The following is a 20,220-nucleotide window of genomic DNA, read 5'->3' on the forward strand; positions in this document are numbered from 1 at the left end:
GGTGATGAATGACTCTCAAACAACAACTACAGAAGGATGAATTTGGTCGCCTGCTAGTTTCATGTCATCGTCTGACAGTGGTAAATGACCCACATAATATTCTCTGATGCCAAATTTAGGATTGTTGTGCACAGCATGGGAGGAACAGTCAAACATCAATCAAGATTTGTATTCAGAATGTATCCGCTTTTCAAATGTGTTTTTTCCTGCATTTGTCCTTCACACACACAGACAGACATCATACCACCCAGAAGCCATTAGTCAGCCTTATACACAATGACCCCCCCCCCCCCCCCCCAGAACATCCTAAATCAAATGTGCCAGTGTAAAAAAGCAATGAGAATACTTTGAAATCAGCCCTCAGCTGTCTGCCAGTAAGGCAGCATGGGGAGTGTGATGAATACATAAAGGCACAAAGGCCCGATGTGACTGCCACTCTCTCTAATTAGCTCAACACAGTAATTCTGTTTACAGCGCACACCAAACATAACTTCCCAGTTTCCTGAAAAAACTGAAATATTCCCTATCTTGATTTATTTATCTATTTGTGGGACTCTGCACGTCACTGGCCCTGTTTACTCAAATTAAAATATTAAGATCCCCGCACATGGTGACATTCAGCACACTGCAGATGAATACAGATCAGACGTGGCATTTAAGTGAATTTCTTTTATTTTTTTTTAAGTTAATCAACAGATCAAGCCTTCTGACTCAAAAGCCAAAATCGCTTTTAAGTCTTCACAGACTCAAAGTCTTCAATTTTTTTAAACATATAATTGGATAAAATGTCTCTCTACTCCTTTCAAGAGAAATCTGAGAACTGCCAAATGAGACATCTGTTACAGCTGTTGAGACTATGCGACACAGATGCATCCCACTGCAGGAGAGGAATACTGACCGGCTGTTCGTGTGCAGCACAGAGGACAAAACCTGTAGGCCTACTAAGCAGATCCAGCATTTAACAGCCTTGACCTCCCGCTCTGTATTTGGCTCTCTTGCTCTGCAGCAGTTGCCAGACATTGCTGACTGTGGCTATTCTAAAAGAAAAGCTGGAGGAATACATATTCTTTAGTGAGTCTGTCAGCCCACAGTGGACAACAGGTCCCATAGGGCCTCCCTTGTGTCATCCACACTCTATGGTGTGAATGTCACAGGTATAGAAGGACAAGAAGAGGTTTGTATAATCCATAGAACTCAGTCGGTTACATAACAGCTGAAGTGTGACAGAAAAAGTGACCCGTGTTACAAAAGAAGCAGGATAGTGCCTTGTAAATCTCGTCAAGGAGATAGAATGAGTTGTAAGGAAGCAGACAGAGCAAAGAATGAGTACAGCAGTGTGTAGTAAGCAGTCAACAGGGAACTAAACAACCACAGCACTTAACATACAGCACTGCAAACATATCCATAACACACAAAAGCATGGCACTTAGCAAAAATACAATACCAACACATTCAAGCCCTGCGATATACTGTTAATCACACATTCGTTGCTGCCATGTTAATTAACAAATATATGAACAGTACACACAAGCAGCAGTAATGTGGGCATCTCTCACTGTGACATCAGGAGCTCAAACCAAGCGTGGCAGACCAAAATCAAGATACAACTTCTCAGGTCAATAGAAGGCAGGACAGCTGTTTCAAGTGTGTGTGTTCGTGTGTGCGTGTGTGTGTGTGTGTGTGTTCATGTGTCTCAGCGTTCATTCACCAAATCTAAAATACAAACAAAATCTTACCCGCTGTATGTTTGATATGGAAGGTAATATTTGCAGTGCAGTGCCAAAGGTGAATGGCTCAGTGTGTTTGTGTGCATAGTTTTGAATGGTGAATTAATGAATTAATTATATGTATTGATTATTACAGTCATTCCCAACCTTTACAGTTTGACATACCTTCATTCACATGAGCTAGTACCAGCTTATCTACACTACTTGTCATGTTCCAAATGTCTTCATTTAAATTGATATTAGACTGTTATTTACACTATTAATTTAATTAAAAAGCATACGATGCATGTAGGTGCACAGCGATGCAGCGAGCTCAACACACTTCCAATAAAGGTGGATGACAACGGATAGAATTTGAGGTTTTGCAACAGTTAACCCAACTGGGCGACTGAATGTTGTATTAGCAACGCATGAGCAGATGGCTAGCAGCGTGGCTAGCTTGGAGAAACGACTAAATCACAAATCAACAGTCGCAAAGCCTCTGTGATAAACGGAATATAGCTACCAGATGATGCACCAACAAGGGTATGTGTGGAGTAGATAAAATAAGTCTGTCTTGTCAATATTTGCCTGGACTCAGATCTGACAAAATGGTGGATGTAGCGACGTCAGTTAAGCTGCTGTGCAACTGTGACAGTAGTGGTTGCTACTAGCAACAGAACGTAAAACCGACTGCTGGCGGCAGAACGCAGAAGTCATTCTGCCGTTTTCACACCTATCTCCTCTGCACTTAGTCGTTTCAAAACCCTGGAGCGAATCGCCCTGAAGTTCGGTTGGTTTGGAGATATGTGAACTCAGCAATCACACTCTGATGCGAGCCAAAACAAGATGTCCTATGGAAGGTGGCGTCGGCTCGTGCATTTGCCTGATTTGAGAAGTAGCTCATGATGAGAAGCCCAGTTTTATGAAGGTATTCTAGTTGAGTTTACCTGATGTGTCATCTGAAGAATAATTGCCATGCGGGTGTGTGGTGCTATGCAACTGTATGAGGCCATCTCTGGCGGCTAAGGAGTTTTAAGGTATTTATTTTCTTATTATATATTTTGTTCCAGCCAGAATCAACATTTCTTATGTATTTCATAATAAATGTTTTAATATATTTTAATGAACACTCGTATATTAAGTACATAAACAAACCAACACCCTGCTGGTGCTGCATCATAAAGAAGGAAAGAAGAAAGAGAAAGGAGAGTTTGTTCGCAACTTTTACGCTACTGTATATGTTTCTGTGTGAACAAAAAACGAAGCGAGCGGCAAATGCAACAATTGTTTTTAATTAGTCCCTGAATTGGAACAAAGCACACAAACTGCGGGTCTGAAAATGACCTTTGGCTTTGTTTGTGCTACTGCTGAACCAATTGGACTGGCAGAAGCCGGACATTAACATTATATGCTAACTAGATTTATTAATTTTTTCAGACTGGCTGAGCTGATCTTTCTTGTTACCCTTTGGCAACTGACATCATTTATTATTTTGGCTGAAATGAGTAATACTCTTTTTTAACTTTTGCTCTTCTAAACGGGGATTAAAGATTTTCTTTAGCACAAACTGGACCACCAGTATGCAACCAGCTAAAGGTTAACCCTACACGGATGCTAAGTGGTGGGCCTTACAGTGTGAAGGGATTAAATGGTGAAGGGTATACCTCTGCCGCAACATCACTTAGCTGATTAAGGTACCAGCAGGCCTTTAAACAGCCCATTGAAGAGCTTATGACGGATTAAAATAACCACTGGGGGGTAATTAACAGGGGCCGGTAAAATGGCCTGATCACCCCCCTCCCCATCTGTGTAGAGCTGGTAAAAAGTAATAAAACAAACAAACAAATCCATTACCAAGATTTATGCAGCATTATAAAATTCACCAGGACAATAATAGTGAAAGGGCAGCATTCCATCACGTTTGGAGCACAGCGAGTAATGAGTTGTCATAACCAGAGAATCAGATGGAGGATATTACATTACCTATGTCAACACTTTTAAAGGAACCATTATATCACCTTTTGTCATTACAGATTGAGCAAAAGGAGGAGAAAAAAGAATTGCACTGCAAGTTCTCTTCAAAGTCTATTGGCTTACGGGGCCAGAAAGAGTGAAGAATGAAATCCTCCTTGACATTACCTTGGCAGAGGTTGGATGAAAATGGAGGGTCACTAGTGGTGGGGTGTGTGAAAAGGACTCAGTGGGACAGTACACTCAACAAATTACTGCACATTAGAGGAGCAGGGATCTACTTCCTCTAACTGTGTCCAGATGGCTATGTTGTCTCACTGCTAAGTGCATGTTTTAAAATGAACTGGGAACCTGCAGGGTTCACCTCGTAAAAAAATGATTTTTAAACCACTGCTATAAAAAGGTGGCAATTGATTGAATAACAATTAGCATAATCTGTAAACCCCTTAGAATGTATGTCCAACGGTGTGTGTGTGTGTGTGGTATGGTGATTAGTTTCAACATTTTTAGCGACGCTAGCTAATGTCGGTTGGTCCAACACTTTGGACCAGACTGAAGAGCCTCAACAACAACTGGATGGATTGGCATGACATTTGGTACAGACATTCATGGACCCCAGAGAATGAATCCTAATGACTTTGGTGAGCCCATGACTTTTTATCTAGCGCCATCATCAGGTCAAAATTTCAAAATGCACCTGGAGCTGTAATGGCAATTTGACATTGTGGTTCTCTGTTAGTTGTCTTTATGGTACATTAGAGCAGTTGTCTCAACCTTTTTGAGTTGCGACCCCCCCCCCCCAGAATATTCAAGTAAGAACCATTGCATCATCTTTTTATGAAGTGTTTTCATCATTTTGTTTTGCCCGTAAATGCTTTGATGCCAAGAAAAATCCAAAATGTTGCACAAACACTAAATGGTTCCAGCCCCATCCTATCACAATCCTTTCAAATGGGTGAATCCTTACATTTGGTAATCTATGTAAACACATCCTCTGAGCAATCACAGCAAAAAACAATCCGCCTCACAGGCTCAACTTTACTTGAAATATGTATAAATTTGGATTTACATAATCACACAGCAAGGTTGGCAGCTTTGCCATCCCCTTTGTGCCATGTCCTTTGAATAAAAGAAGACAAAACAAGATAAAAGTTATTAAAGCTTTGTTTCTTATGTATGCTTATCTGGCCCAGAGGACAAACTTATAGTTTTAAATCAAGGTGGAAATAATCTGGGGGGACAAATCTCAAGATGTGTGAGGAACCAGTTAGAATGCACAATCCTTTATTTTAACAGTTGTCACAGCCTGATTTAGATGCCACTCAGACGTATTATACTCTTGAGACATTCAACTATTGTAATGTACCTTCAGATGACACTGGTATCGTAATAGGCTGGGGCCATGCTCTGAATTTAAACTTTCTCAGGTCATTGCTGACTTGACGCTCACATCCTTGTGAGACCCAGACTGGCTCTCCAGAGTGATGACTGGCAGTTACTAGATAAGTGAGGCATTAACGTTAGAACTGGTCAGAATGGCAGCAGTTAAATCATGCATAGCAACATTGTAGGAGTCATTGCAACCTTCCCTTCCAGAGAAATGTGTATTTTTTTTTAAAACAGATTTTTCCCATTTTTATCATCCTTGCCTGTATCTTATCTTGATCTCTATAAAGTACAAGAACTGAAGGGGAAATAGCATAAATATGGGGTGAGGCTGTTGCACTGATCAAATGCGTGTTTGTTGTTTTCTGTGACAGTATTGCAAGCTGATGGCATCTAAAAACCTCATGACAGGCTTCAGATAAGCTACCACCGAGATAGATATTCCTCCCAGTGTAGTTTTCGCTCCCAGTGTGGAAGTCGCCCTATTCATTCTCTCCAGTTGTTCTGGCCTATATATAGGACAGCATCTGCCAGTTGTGTGGTCAAGCAGTATATCCAGCCAGCCTTGAGCCGTCATCTTTAAACGATAAGAGCGTGGGAGGACTGAATGTGTCTGCATGCATGGTGGCGGTGTGACATCCTAGTTAATATATGTTCCACCAGTGCAAGGACAAAGGAAGCCAAATGAGGACAAACATGACGCTGCAACTACTTCTCTCACTGGGCTGATACATTTTCCCCATCACCTCACTCCTATCTTAACTCTTCTCCAGCCTCTTCTTCCGTCCACTCATGTTTATTCATGACCTGATCATAATTCTCTTCTCTCTTTTTCTGCTGTTACTCGTAGGTATTTTTATCCTCATTGCTCTTCTCACCCTTAATCTCCCTCCCTTCCTCGTTGCGACAGCCACTATCTTCTCCACCTCTATCATCTCTTCCTCATTCCCCTAACTCACCCCTCGCCGCCTCCTCTCCCCGCTTATGCCCATCTATCCCCTCCCTTTTTCGCCGTGCAATGGCGAGGTCCTCCTCACTGCCACTCACAGTGGGATGGCAGCGAACAAAAGAGCAAAGCAAAAGGTCGACTTATCCCGGTTGTCACTCAACACCCTGCCGTGTGGCTAGTGCAAGAGTCAGGGGCCTCCCATTGATCGTCACGTCAAAGACTGCACGTTATTCCCAACTCTCTCCAGAAACTGAATGCCCCCTAATCAGCCGCTTCTGCGAATATTTGATTATCAGGAGTCGAACCGTAAACAGTAATTAAGTATGTTAAATGATACCCAATCAAGGCAAAGAAAAGGCAATTCAAGCAGAGGAAATAAACTCTGAACAATTTCAATGAGCAATAACAAGCTGTGCTGTTACAAATTCTCGTCGCATCTTTTTTTTTTTTTTTGCAGCATTATCAACAACTTCTGTATGTCCTTTAGGCATTTGTACAGGCGTGCATTTAAAAAATGTATTATCTGGGGGATTGTCTAAAGACAACAACTTTAAGGTAATTAGTATTCAAAGTTTACTGTGTAAACTCTTCACCAAGTGTCGGGTTAAACACTCCGTCGTTGACTACACTACTGAAATAATCAGAGCACTGCACAAATGGAAAATGATTTGCCGGCAAGTCTGTTTAATTACTACACTTTTGCATCTCAAGCAACAGCGACCGATGAATTAGCCAAGTCATACGTGTGTGTAATAATTATTTTCTAATCTTATCTCCGCAGCAGCAACTTGGAATATCTTCTCTGATTACTTTTATTTCCAGAGCCCGAATGACACTCTGCTTCTCGTGAGCCTCATCAGGATTTAAGTTTTCAAAAGTAGTGTGAATAAGAATACTAGATATCTAAGACATTGGAGAGGACCACTGCTAAATGACATAGGATAATTATAGTAAAATGAAGGACATCCCTTCTGTGTCTGTCAGGAGAACTATGAATAGTAATGCCTCATCAAGGCTTTTTTGCAACTTGGGACAAAAGTACAGGCTGGTAACGAACTGCAGGGGACATAAACAGCCTCTGAAGGTCCCTACGAACCTATTAAAGTCTTACTGATTTATTTTAGTGGAAGAATTTTAATCACTTTTGCAGTATGGGACCACCTTTCAATGACTGAGACATAACCTTGACAAAAATAATTTCATTGCTAATTTCGAGTGTGGTTTGTGGAGGTGTGTATATTCTGAGCACTTATGGGGAAACCAAATGAGGCAGACGAAACATTCTAAGGAAAAATCTGAAGGTTGATAAATGTGCACGAACGACATTCGGTGCTCATCCTTCAAAAGAGACATAAAAGCTGGAAATATTTTTCACTCTCATGCGATTGAAGAAGTGGAGTGTTGGTGCTGAAATTACATTTGATCATCTTGAAATGATTTTTGTTCTCACATAACATATTATCCTCAGCTGCTGTGCCCTAACTCAATGCTTCCACCTAGCTTTTCAACCACAGAAGACACCTTGCTTTGGTACAGTGGCACGCACACACACGCACACGCACACACACACACACACACACACAGACACAGACACACACACAGAACCATTGCACTCATCAACAATGACTGCTTCCTGAGCGACCACACTGACTGATCAACATGTGAAATGAAACGGCATCAGCTCATAGCACAAAAGAGCTGCAAAATCAAGGCAGTCTTTAACGCATCGGACTTCTGGCCTGATTGTAAGTAGAAGCGACTGAGAGAAGGAGAGCGCCTTCCTGACGCGCCTTGCGGCCTGAGTAATCAAATCAAACAGAAGGGGCAATTTATAGCAGAAATTATAGGGGGGGGGGAGCTTACCTTCCTGCACAGCCTGGAAAGGGTTGTTTGGCTCAATAAGTTTCACTGAGTGGGTGATTTTCTCGCTCTGCAAAATGTCATCGTTCAGACTCAGATCTGAGATGGCAAGTTGGAAAATCTCGTCATCTCTCCCAGCGTTTTCCTCGAATATGGCACCTGTTGAATAGAATAAATCACACGTCATTTGGAGGGAAAAGACGAGGGGTTGAAGTGTGATTGCACGGTACCTTCATGAACAAACCATTGCTATTCAAGACTCAGTAGTGCATGTGCATTGTCCAAAGCACGTCAAAGTGATGCATAGTTTAGTGACGGTAAGTGAAATCGATCTGTTTGTGGTTCATTTTGCATCGAAGTTGCGCAACATGTGCATCAGAGTGCGCCCGACAAGATTTCAGCACCATGGAGAGCGACACGGCCACATCACAGAAACTCTCGTAATTGATGCATAAAGTAGACAAACTTAGAAAAGAAATGCCCGTTGTGTCTACTAGATCGATGGCACCCTCCCAAATAAGCATTACAGGCCTGGTGCGGGAGGCATACTGAAGCTTAACTGTCTCCCCTCCTCCCCTCTTTCTTCCTCTGTTTATGGCATCAGCAGCTATTATGAGACGCACATATATCACAGAAAAAGGTTTCAGGAAATGAGAAGCATAATTGGGGTAGGCTACCCGTACGCTATGCCGGGCATCAGCCAACATTATCTGGATGGAGTCCCACCTCTGTATTAAGCCAGTGACTGAGCACCTGCTGCTTGCCAGACTGTTGCAGTAAACTGTGAACACCAGCAGCAGCAGCAGCTGCAGCAGAAGCGGAGGAGCACCGAGACAAAATCTGCTCACAGTGACATTGACATTTTTATCTGAGACTACAACGCCAGTCATATAAAAGTGGCTACGTGACTGTGTGCATGCAAAGGGGAACATAAACCAAAGCAATTACTTAGTGTGACAAACGGATCAGAATCATTTGAACATCGTGATGAGTTTATAGCCCCCCCCCCCCCCCCCCCAATCTCTGTAAAAAAAGGCAGTTCTGGTTTGAAGTTTGAGAACAAAGAGGCTCTATATGCGTTTTGCATCTCTAAAACGAAACTCCACGGACATTCCCTCCGTTATGTTTTTGACATTGCAGTCACGTTCCGGTGAAAGTTGAGGCTTGTCGGGGACAGACAAGAGCTTGGTCTAAAAAAGCCTCAGTCATTTGGCTATTGGACATTAATTTCGTCAAAGCTTCTGCGATACAGGCCCTATACTCACTGTACTCCGTGTTTGGAATACAGAATTTGCAATTTCCAGGCCAACGGTGGAGAGGTTTAGATCTGGAGCCAACATGAATGCATCGATTAGCCGTCGAAAAGTGTAAGAAATGTCTGCAGAAAAAGGCTGATAAATAAATAACTGCAGTAAATAATAAGAAAACAGCTGTGGCAGTAAAGGTCAGAGACATGGCTGTTTATAAAACGCCAACTTTTCAACTCGCTTGAGAGTCAAAGTGTTGCTTAAACACAGGATGCAAGCTGAATAGACTATTTATCCCGCCCTCTCACCGAAATCCTGTGTTCAACGCAGTATGCGCTGGCTGAGCTTTATCCCCGCACGCTTTGCCTTTTTATACCTGTCTAACCCAACTGCATGTTTGTTTTATCGGATGCTTACCGATATGTATGATGGAGTCCGCTTTGGCCGAATTGCATTGCAATATCCACAGGGAAAGGCAGATCAGCAGAAACTCCATCTCGGGATTTCAGCGAAGCAGCTCATCCAAGCTCTGCTCGACTGTCCTATACTGTCCAAATGGAGCACCCAGAGAAAAAAAGAAAAAAGAAAAAAAGATGATCAAAACCCAGCACTAAACAGAACCGCGGTCCTCCTCCTGGCAGACCAGACCCGCATGAAACCCCACAGATTTTTTTTTTCTCTCTGGCTCTCTCTCTCTCTGTCTCTCTCTCTCTCTCTCTGTCTCTCTCCCTCTCTCTCTCTCTCTCGCTCTCTCTCTCTTTTCTTCAAACCAACAAAAACAAGCCAACCGCAGGAAGGTGGGCTCAAAAAGCCGAGGAAGAACCGACGGGGACCCGAGGTAAGACTGAAAGGACAGGTGGCCCGGTGAGAGAAACCGGCGTTACCTCGCTCTCACTCTCGCCTCTCCCCCTGCGCTCCGGCGTCTAAAGCATGGCAAGCAGCAAAAAAAAAAAAAAAAATGTGGAGGAGGGACACCCCTCTAACTACACACAGAGAGACACTCACATACACATTCCGAAAAGAAAACACACACACTCTCTCTCTCTCTTCAGTCCTGTCTCGATCACGTGACTGCAGAGACTTCACGACTCGGCTGCTGTCCCGACAAGCCGGGTAGAAATGATTTGGACTAACCGGAGAAAGACGCATGGAGAGCCGATATATCCAAACACATGACTGGAGGTTACAACAAGTCTATCAGCCTACACGCGCCTTTCCCGAAAAGACAAGACAAGTGCGTGACAAAAGCCCACGCGCAAACCCAATCGTATAGATTCGGCGGTGTAAACAGCATACTTTTGGAGAAGTTTGCGTTTTTTTTTTGTTTTTTTTTCAGGGATGATGAGAGGGCGCAGAGCGGCGGAGACACACTGTCAGCGTACTTCCGCGGCGATGGAGCGCAGCTGATGTGGCAGAGAAAAGGATTTACACACCATGTTCCTCGGTGAGGGCTGATGGATGAGGGACAGACGTGACAGAAGCCACAACGCCTGACTGCGCAGGGGAACAGCTGGACTGAGTTAGCTTACCGGAAGAGCATTTTACATCTCAATGTTGTGTTCTCGTTGCATGACTTGATCGATTCATCGATTGTTGATTGAGCTAAATTGACGCCCTCGTTTTGATCGCGGGATTATGGCATTGGGGATCATTTTAAGATCTTGTTTTTTTGTTGTTTGTGTGTGAATCAGACCAGTAATTCTTAGTAATACGTCTTGCAATGTTTGAGCAACGCAAGGCGTGTGCAGAGCCCGTGAAGAAGAGGAGGAAGTGGCGCAAGAGACGGAGTTTTTAGATAGGCATAATCTTACAATTAAAGGATATTTCTCGTGACTGCAGAAAAAAACCGGAAATATCTCTTAATTGTTTGGTTAAGTCTGTCAGATGCGCAGAGCACAAACTTTCAGCACCACCGGCAGCAGACAGCTCTCTCGCTAAACGGCACAAGTCCAAGAAAAAAAAAAAGCACCTGTAGAGCAAACACAGTCAGAGATCTCCTATAAAATGCCTCCATGTTTGTACTTGTTTATTTCTTTCCAGCGACTAATTTCACAGTCTGAAGAAACCCATACGTGGGAAGATAATGTGTTACAAATTGGTTTCGTTCAGACAGAACTGAATAAATCCACAGCACTCTCACGCCAGAGTCTCGTCAGGTTTTCATTGCAGCCGAGGAATAAACATCCATGCCTCCAAAGTTGTTGTAAAATCACACACTACCCCTACTGGCCACTCGTGTATACTGCAGATTTTTTCATAACGATTTATGACATTTCTGTGTGAGTTAGATAAAAGATGAAGTTGAAAATACATTTTAAACAGACTGCTTTTGTGAATAGTTGTGTCCATAACTTTGATATCTAAACGTGGAGCATAACATTTATGTCTGGATATAATGCTAACCCACATATCAGAGCCACATGTCAGTGTTTCTATGGAGCCAACACGGAACACATGGTATGAATGAATTATTGCCCTTTGATTCCAATGATAGTTCCCATAACACAGTAGCTCAATCTAGACATATTCCAATGTGATCAAAACAGAAAGATTAACCTTGAGATTTGGGTTTTAAGCTGACAGGCATCCACAATACCATAAACAATTCATCACCTCCCAGCAGGGGAATGAGTCTTGTAATTTCATTGATCGATGAAGCAATATGTTGCTGAGATTTCATCAACGAATTCTTTATTTGAACTGGCAATTCACACTGGCTTCTTTCTTTGATGTTTCTTGTTGTTATTATGACTGTATGTGATGTAAATCTGCCATTCTCTCTCTCTCTCTCTCTCTCTCTCTCTCTCTCTCTCTCTCTCTCTCTCTCTCTCTCTCTCTCTTTTGGGAGGATTTTGTGTAAAATCTACAAAAAGAAATGATGAAAAACAAACACAAATGTTTCTCACCTGACTAACACTTATAAGATGCAAGGAAGCCGCAGAGTAACATTTCTATGTTTTATGCACTTAGTCTTTCTTTATTTAATTATCAAACATCCTAACATGTATGTTTTGTTAAGATCAACAACTATCCCAAAATAAAGAAAATACTGGATGAAACGGCAACAACAGGGTTGTAACTCGTTAATAAATGAATCGTTCAGCGTGTGAAATACATATTGTATCAAGTGAGACAGGCCAAGGCTCCACGTAGTGAGGATATACAAGTGGAGGTGGTGAGCCTCGTTATCGTATCCTATGTAACCATTACCATATACTGTACCAGACAGGTATGCTGAAAATAATATAATATTTATTCTTTGCATATAGAAAGGTAATCATGAGATATTTTGAATGAATAGCACTGTGTATGTTTTGTGCCGTGACGAGGCAAGTCCCATGCATTATTAAGTAGATTGAAAATGATGGAGGGAATACTTTTCTATGCAAAGTAGGCCATACAATGGACAATTACTCTTTTTTGGTTTCATTATGCCATTTATTTTAATTGATTTGTATATTTACAGTAACAATGGACAGTCGCGGGGCAGGCAAACAAATTATGGCATTGGATGTTTCAATCCAGACGGGTACAGATCATAACTACAAGCACAAGATATTACGTTATACAAAACATGAAGAAAAATACTCTATGTTTAGTACTTTGTGGTTAACGGTCAAATGATTGGTTCTGTTTCAGCCATGAGCTCAACTGATTTTAAACTAGAGAGAGTAGAGCAGTGTCTGATCGTTCTGGGTGTTGTCTGTTTGTAGCTCTAACGCCAACCCGCCACATTCAGTGGACCTGTGCTGTACAACACAGCTGCCTGTTAGCAGCGATGATAACTCAATGGCTTTTTGTACAATATTTTGAGAATGACCTTCTATAAAATGGGCCTAAGAAGGTTTTTACCTGCTTGGGACCAAGTGGTAAGACAATATGATCGGCGGTTCCTGATGAATTTGGTCGACCCTTTTCACCCGCTGCGTGTTAGGTGTGAGTTAATTCATACCGGCTCGGTTTTTGTTCTAGAAACATCCCCCAATGATTATCTACAGATTTAAAAAAAAAATAATTGCCATCTGTCAGTGTTTTGTTCCTTCGACTCCGGTTGTGGAGCACACCTCGTGCATCTCCATGGGTGTCACCACGAGTTAGTCTCAAAGGTGCTGCAAACAGCCACCGAGACATTGGCGGGTATGTCACGCCTGCTCTCAGCAAGGAAGGTGGAATTTCATTGTCACACAAACCTGAGTCATTAATGTTTACGGCTATGAGCAATGAAGGGAAATGGAAAGACAGAGTTTTTCTCCTCCTGTTGGGAACAAGGCCAAAAAGTGAATTTCGATGAAGAGGAGCTGTCACATGCATACGTTTCAAAGCCCAAAAAACAAACTGTAAGGCATGTATAGATAAGTACCACTGCTACGCAGTGACCTCTTAGTAATAGTTTATCGAAGAAGAATAGATCAAAGTTTCCTTTATCCCAAATAATATGCTTCTCTAATCAAAAGCCTACAGCACAAGTCTGGGCATGATTAATGGTTTCTTTAGAATAGCGCCTTTGCATTCTGGGTCCTCAGTTCCCTCTGAGTCGCATCTCTCAGTTTAATCTTAAATTATTTTCTTACACATGGCTTGGGGCAAAGAACACTGCTGTCTGCGATTGCTGTTTACAGCGTAATACATGCCTTGCTCCCGAGTAGCTGGTCTCTGTCCTCATTGATTTGTACTACTATTAGTGCTATTATATATTCACTGAATCTGCTTTTGACTCCAAGAGAAAGAGTCTATTTAATAGTCTCCGTTGAAATACAATTGGTCATACACCGTAATGGGTAATTACTATCTGTGTTTATTGTGTTTGCCCCTATCCTTGCACACGGCCACATGATTTGATACCTAGTGATGTGCTGTAGCATAAGTCCGAGTGTAATCACTTCATTAGCCTTTAGCTAAGAACTGGACAGAGCCAGCAGCATGCAGTCAAATGCACTGTAAGTCATAATTAGACTAGTTACTGCAGCAGTAGTCTTGCATACATACATATGTTAATGTCACTGAGGAATGCACTTAGAGCACCACCACTAGCGCTCCGCAACAACAGAAGTAAGTTGGCGTTTTCATAAAGAAATTGGTTTCCTTGTAGGATAGCGAGGCATGACACTTTAATATCATGAGTTGACTGAAGAGTCTGTCACTGTAAAGTTGGACCTGTCCATCCCATTGTGCTACTGGATGCAGATAGATGAAGCCCCTGCACAAATTTGGAAGAGGGTTAAATCTCAGACAAGTTGAAAATCCATTCATGTCAAGCAGAACTGTGCAGGGAATAGCAATAAGTGTCTGCAGTACTAGAGGTGAATAACCAAGACCCTCTCTTCCAAATACACAGCCCGAGGTAACATTATAGATTAATCATGTTATGGGAGAACAAGCACAACCTCCGTCACAGACTCTGAATTTCAATGAGTGAAATGTTGACTACCGGCATCATTATATATCTAAGATTACACCATACTGAACCTTAGTGAAATATGTACTAGGTATTAAATATAGAAATTATTATGTATGTGGAAAAATATACCGGTGGACAGAAGCTTTGAAATGGTGGACAATGTCGGCCCTTGAGCTTTGACAGCTGCCAGAGCAGAGGTTTTGTATGCCTTTCAGCCAGGGACATGACTCTGGATTCAGTTTAACTGAGGTATGCAACCTTCAAATACAGTGTTGCTCATGTATTGAAGGCTTTTTATAATGAGACACAAAATCAAGTCCTGTTTTCGATGTGAAAGTTCAGGTTAGTCTCGGAAAGAACCCTATAATCAGAACCACAGCTACCGTTAGAGATAGTTTATATTTAGTCTCGATTCTATTCCCACAAAGAACAAATGTAGGAAAAAGGAGTTTTGAAAATAACGGCACAGAAAAGAATACAGAATATACAGCTCGTATGATCAATTGTGATTTGAAAAAAATAAAAGTTGTTCTAGCTGGATGTATTGTATGAGCCTGACTGAAGAAAGTTACTAATGACAAGAGGACAGAAAGAAAAACCAGCGCTTCTGATGATCTTTTCCCTTTTTCCCTGATGTATCTCATCATCATGTAGGTGTCCAACTGTTCGTGGATTGTGGCTACTCCTATTAAAAATACAAAAAGAGCACAAAAAGAGGGTGTTTTATATTTTTGCTTACCACAGGTCATTATTAACATTGATCTGTGGGAAAGCCATGCAGGAAATGTACAGTATGTTTGACTATCTGCCTTTCTGCCGGTTAGTCTGTCTTTTTTTGTGTCTGCAGAAATATATCAAATCAATCAATCAATGACTATTTGTACCCAGTTGTGCAATTGGTTATACAGCAGTGGGATGCATACATTTAGCACACTTAAAGCACAAGGCACATAAATATAACACAGTCAAAAAAAACAATAAACAATGAATACACAGTAAAATACTCAGTAGTCAAATGACCCTTTGCTAAGCTCCGCCCACTGCTGCTACTTCATCAAGCTGTCAGTGCTACCATGGAGCCCACGCTGTCACTAACTGCTCTCCCTGAAGAAACTTTTTTTTGGAAAAACAACAAAGCAACGTCAGAGAGAAACAGACAGAATGTCTATAATATGCATTTGAAGGAAATATCCAGGATGTCAAACTGATTCAAAAGATCTTTAAAAAGATAAAGATAGAAGCTAAAGCCTAGATCCACATAACACAATGAAATTAATGAACCACACTATTCCTGTGAAGCCGGGTAGGTCTTTTTTCTAAGCAACAACAGCATGTGTATACATTCAGTACACCTTCAGAAGCTAGCATAGCATAGAAGTAACGCTAGTTAATTATGTGCTAACGTACTAATGTTAGCTCCACAGGTTTGAACGTTTACGTACCATGACTAGCTCCAAATCCACAAAACCAGCCTGAAAATGAAGAAAATCTGAAATGATGTTACCAGAGCCTTTGGAGCCGGTTGGAGCTGGCTGCTACATTTGGTCAGTCTTTGGCGTTCGAGGGGTGGAATTTAGAAAAGGGTGAATTAGGAGGGACTTGGCTGAGGACATAAAGTCTGAATGTTTTGGTTTTAGCCAAGGAACTGAACATGTTGATGTAAAGGATTGGAAAAATCAAACACTGCACTGATGCATTTACCAGCTCAGTTAAGTCCTCGAGGGTTCAGGTTTTAAGGCTTTAGGGGGACATTGGGATTGGGCCAGAGGCTGGGGATCAGGGCAGGAATTTCACGACGGCCATGGCCGCTCTACCCCCTCAGTTTGACCTTATGCCCAAAGAAATGTCTCTCTGCTCCGCTCCCTTTAAAATACGTGCCTAGTCTATTTTAGATTCTTTAGATTTTTTTTTTTTTTCACTTGTGTGCAACACCCTTTTCATAACCAAGAATCAGAAAGTTCCTGTTTGTTTAAATAATGGCATTCATGTGGAAAATCTACCCATTAAGTCTTAATGAACTAAAACTTGTTGTTTGAGCCAACGTAGCCTCCTTATTATCTAGCATTAGTAGAATCTGCAATGCACTAATTTTGCCTGAGGTGTTTGGGATTTATAAGCCTAATAGTGATTGTTTCACAAGCCATTTGTTTTGGGTGTCCTGAACAGTGGTATTGAACCCAGTGCCCGTGGCGGCTACATTTCACTCCAGCTGTGCCTGCGAGACAGTCATTAGAGGATGAGGTTGTTTAAAGGGGAGCCACTTAGCAGAAACACACTGGAAGAAATCTACCGACATAGAGGGAACACTTTGCAAATGAGCGCGACAAAATAAATACTTTTTGATGGTCTCTAAGAGCAGGTCAATCCGATTCATTTGACATTCAGTTTCAAAGGAAAATGAAGAAATGTAACCAGAGAACACACAAAGTGGCGAGACAGAGACATTCAAAAAGCTCTGCTACTTATTGGCAAACATTCATTATTCCAATTATCCACATTTTGGAGCTCAAACACACAGTAAAAAAAAAATCTCAAAATTAAGTTTGCAGACGAACGTTTATGAAAGTTCCATTTCTGTGGCCATTATGCAAAACTAAATAATCTATAGGCCTATAGGTGCTCTACAAAAAAAACAAACAGCAGCAGGTCTAGCAGCCGTATACACTAAATATTGCCACGCAAACCCACCATTCAATATACTGCAGTTGACTCCACACAGAGTAGTGAGAGCCAGCGCTTGTGGTCATCATCATTGTGTGCTGAACATAAATTATTACACAGATATTACAGTGCAGTAGGAGGGGGAGAAGCCAGAAAGACAGCAACAAGCTTGCAGTTTTTAATCTATTTATAATAAAGTCAAGGTTGGGTTTCAGCGCTCTGGAAAGTTGGCCCGGAGTGAAGAACTAACAAAGAGTTTCTCTCTCTGCCATTTTTACTCTCTCTCTCTCTCTCTCTCTCTCTCTAATGCTGTCCTAATCTTAGTCTTTTCCTCTTACTGCCACCTTCACAGATGTACTTGAGACAGGTCTGCCTGTGTCTGTCTCTCTCTCTCTCTCTCTCCCCGTGTCTCTCTCTCTCTCTCTCTCTCTCTCACACACACACACACACACTGTGAGTAGGCGGTAGAGATGACAAGAGTCTTAGTATTCAGCTCAGTTCCTGGTCTTCTTTTAACTCCACGGGGTTCGTCCCTTCCTGTTGGCCCCAAAGCCTACTTTTAAGAAATGAAAGCCTTGGGCCTAATGACAAAATCTAACACAATAAGCGTTACTGATATGAGACCAAATTGGATTTCCTTATAGTGCCTCCAAATGTATTCCCACTCCACTACTCATCCTGATAGTTACCAGAGTTCCTATGAAGAAATGTCCCCCTGCAGCTGGTTACAACACACAGCAAAGATTTATTAACACCCTCATAAATCTGCCACTTCCATACTGAAAATATGCAGGAATGCCCCATTACCTTATTTAAAAGCAGATTATTAAAAAAAAAATCTCTGCAGTTATATCACTGGCTTCCATTTGGGTAATTATCCTTCACATTTTGGGGTAAATGACAGAGTATCCCGGTGGCATCTGATTAATTATAATGGTATTTAATAGGCCTAGCCAGGCTCTATTGGATTAATTAACTGGCAGATGATATAGTCTAGTGTTGCGGGCCTATTACGTTAACTGTCACCGTGCATTTGATGACAAGGTGCCAAGCCCTTAGCGATCTATTCAGTGACACAAACATGATTGGAGTAGGATATTATCCCGCTGGGGGAGCCTTCACATCATTTTAAATACAAGCTGCTAAGACTTAACATTACTTGGTGCAGCTGTCATTCACAATGAAAGGGGGCTCCCCTGCAGATAGGAGGGGCCGCTCGTCAGAGGTGATGGGTGCCGTACAGTAGCACTGCACTCCTTTCTGTCATTTGCATAGAGCCATTTTGGCCATTATAAATTAAACAGCATTCCAGAAATCTACTGTTGCACTTTAATTAAGTTGGGGAACTTGCAAACATAGAGCCAAAACTGAAGCAGAACAAGTTCTTCGAAAGAAAAGTGTTTTCTGATGTGCAGCTGCTATTGGTGGGACAACATCATTTGTCAGTACTTTCTATAACTTTTACAAATCGCTGATGCGTCAACGACATGATACAATCACGACTCGGTTAGGTTTAGAAAGAAATGTGTTGGTTAAGGTTGGGGAACGATCCTGATCTTTAAAAGAAGCCAATGCTGGAAAGGAAATGGGACATTGAACCTGTGTTGAACTGTAGTTCTCTGCAAACATAGAAGCAGGAGCTGCTGTAGCTTCCTGCACAACATCAGGAGGGTCAGCTATTTTCACTTCTCTTCTCTATGTCCGGCGTGTCCTTTGCATATCTCAAGAACCGCTCGAAAGATCTCCTTCAAACTTTGCGTATTGCTGGGGATCCCATGGTGTGCTCTGTCGTGTTTAGTGTGAACAGCGCTCTGTGTGGCAGCGGGGGCGGAGCTTCATGGCTCTGCAGACTTGAGCATGTTGCTTGCAGCGGGGCCACACCCACGACAACTAAGCAGCGTTACCAGGAGCCAAGCAACAGGCCCGTTGCAATTGGGCCTCGCCTCGCACGGGTACGGCACTGGTGCACCTAAATACTGCTCCTTTCTACCGCCAGTACATCGTCCATTCCCACACTGTGGCACAACCAATGCGCTCCTTAACTTCTGGGCGATTGACCGCACCATCACTCTGACTCCAGACTCTTATTAGCTCTTGCCCTGCAGTGGTGGCATGAATTTCTTCAGACAACACCCTCATGTAAGCCCTTACTGTACTTTCATCTAATTTATAAAATAACAAATAAATGATAAAAAAAAAATGTCTACACACTGGAGCACTCTGAACACACTATATTTATTTGGTATTTTTGGATGGCATCTAGCTCTTGTATGTATGTATGTATGTATGTATGTATGTATGTATGTATGTATGTATGTATGTATGTATGTATGTATGTATATATACACACACACACATACATACATAAATTATTCTTAATTGGTATTATTGGACATAGCATTAATATAATCTGCTTATGCTATCGCTCGATCATCTCGTTATGAGACACCTCGTTATAAGACACCAGTCTGTATGCAGGACAGCAGAGATGAGGGCATGAACGTGAATGTATTGCAGGTAAAAAAATGATTTAAACATTGTGTGTGACTGCGGGTGTCTTGTGATTTTGGTCTGCCCCAGGCTATTTGTGGGAGGATATTTTATTTCGTCTCCATGTCTACTTTAGCTGCAGGCAACTTGCCTCTTGCTGACAGATGATAACAGCATTTATTCACAATGACCGTGAATGGGAAATTGCGTGTGTGTGGTTACGGAATATGTGTGTGTGTGGGTTTGTTTTTTTTGCAGGCTTGTACATTTATCATTTATGCCTTTGCCCGGGGGAACATTTAATTCCAAAAGGTTTCTGTGTTGTCGATTAAATTTGTTTAAAGCGTGGTTTAACTGGAGTGCTGTGACAACTGTTTGATTTCGGTGGCACGTAATCAATAGTATAAATGAATTTACAGAGAATACAATGTGCTTAAAAATAGCCAAATAAGCCTAAACTTCACTATAAGGCTCCTGGAGAGAACCGAATAAATACATTTTTATTTTTTTATATTTCCAGGTGACCTGGCCTTAATCATTAGGCTATAG

At 41.8% G+C, this 20,220-nt stretch overlaps 1 protein-coding gene across 1 annotated transcript in view; it reads right to left on the bottom strand.

Annotated features, from left to right (window-relative positions):
* grid1a (glutamate receptor, ionotropic, delta 1a) overlaps positions 1-9,618 on the bottom strand; it is a gene marked incomplete at both ends in the record, with an annotated part of 190,453 nt that extends 180,835 nt beyond the window's left edge. Inside the window, 2 exons of the mRNA XM_079169360.1 lie at positions 7,879-8,034; positions 9,540-9,618. Coding sequence (XP_079025486.1) covers positions 7,879-8,034; positions 9,540-9,618 — 235 coding nt within the window. The remainder of the gene's footprint in view (positions 1-7,878; positions 8,035-9,539) is intronic.
* Between the last annotated feature and the right edge of the window lie 10,602 nt (positions 9,619-20,220).

This window comes from Pholis gunnellus (assembly GCF_910591455.1).
Source record: "Pholis gunnellus genome assembly, chromosome: 11".
Lineage (NCBI taxonomy): Eukaryota > Metazoa > Chordata > Actinopteri > Perciformes > Pholidae > Pholis > Pholis gunnellus.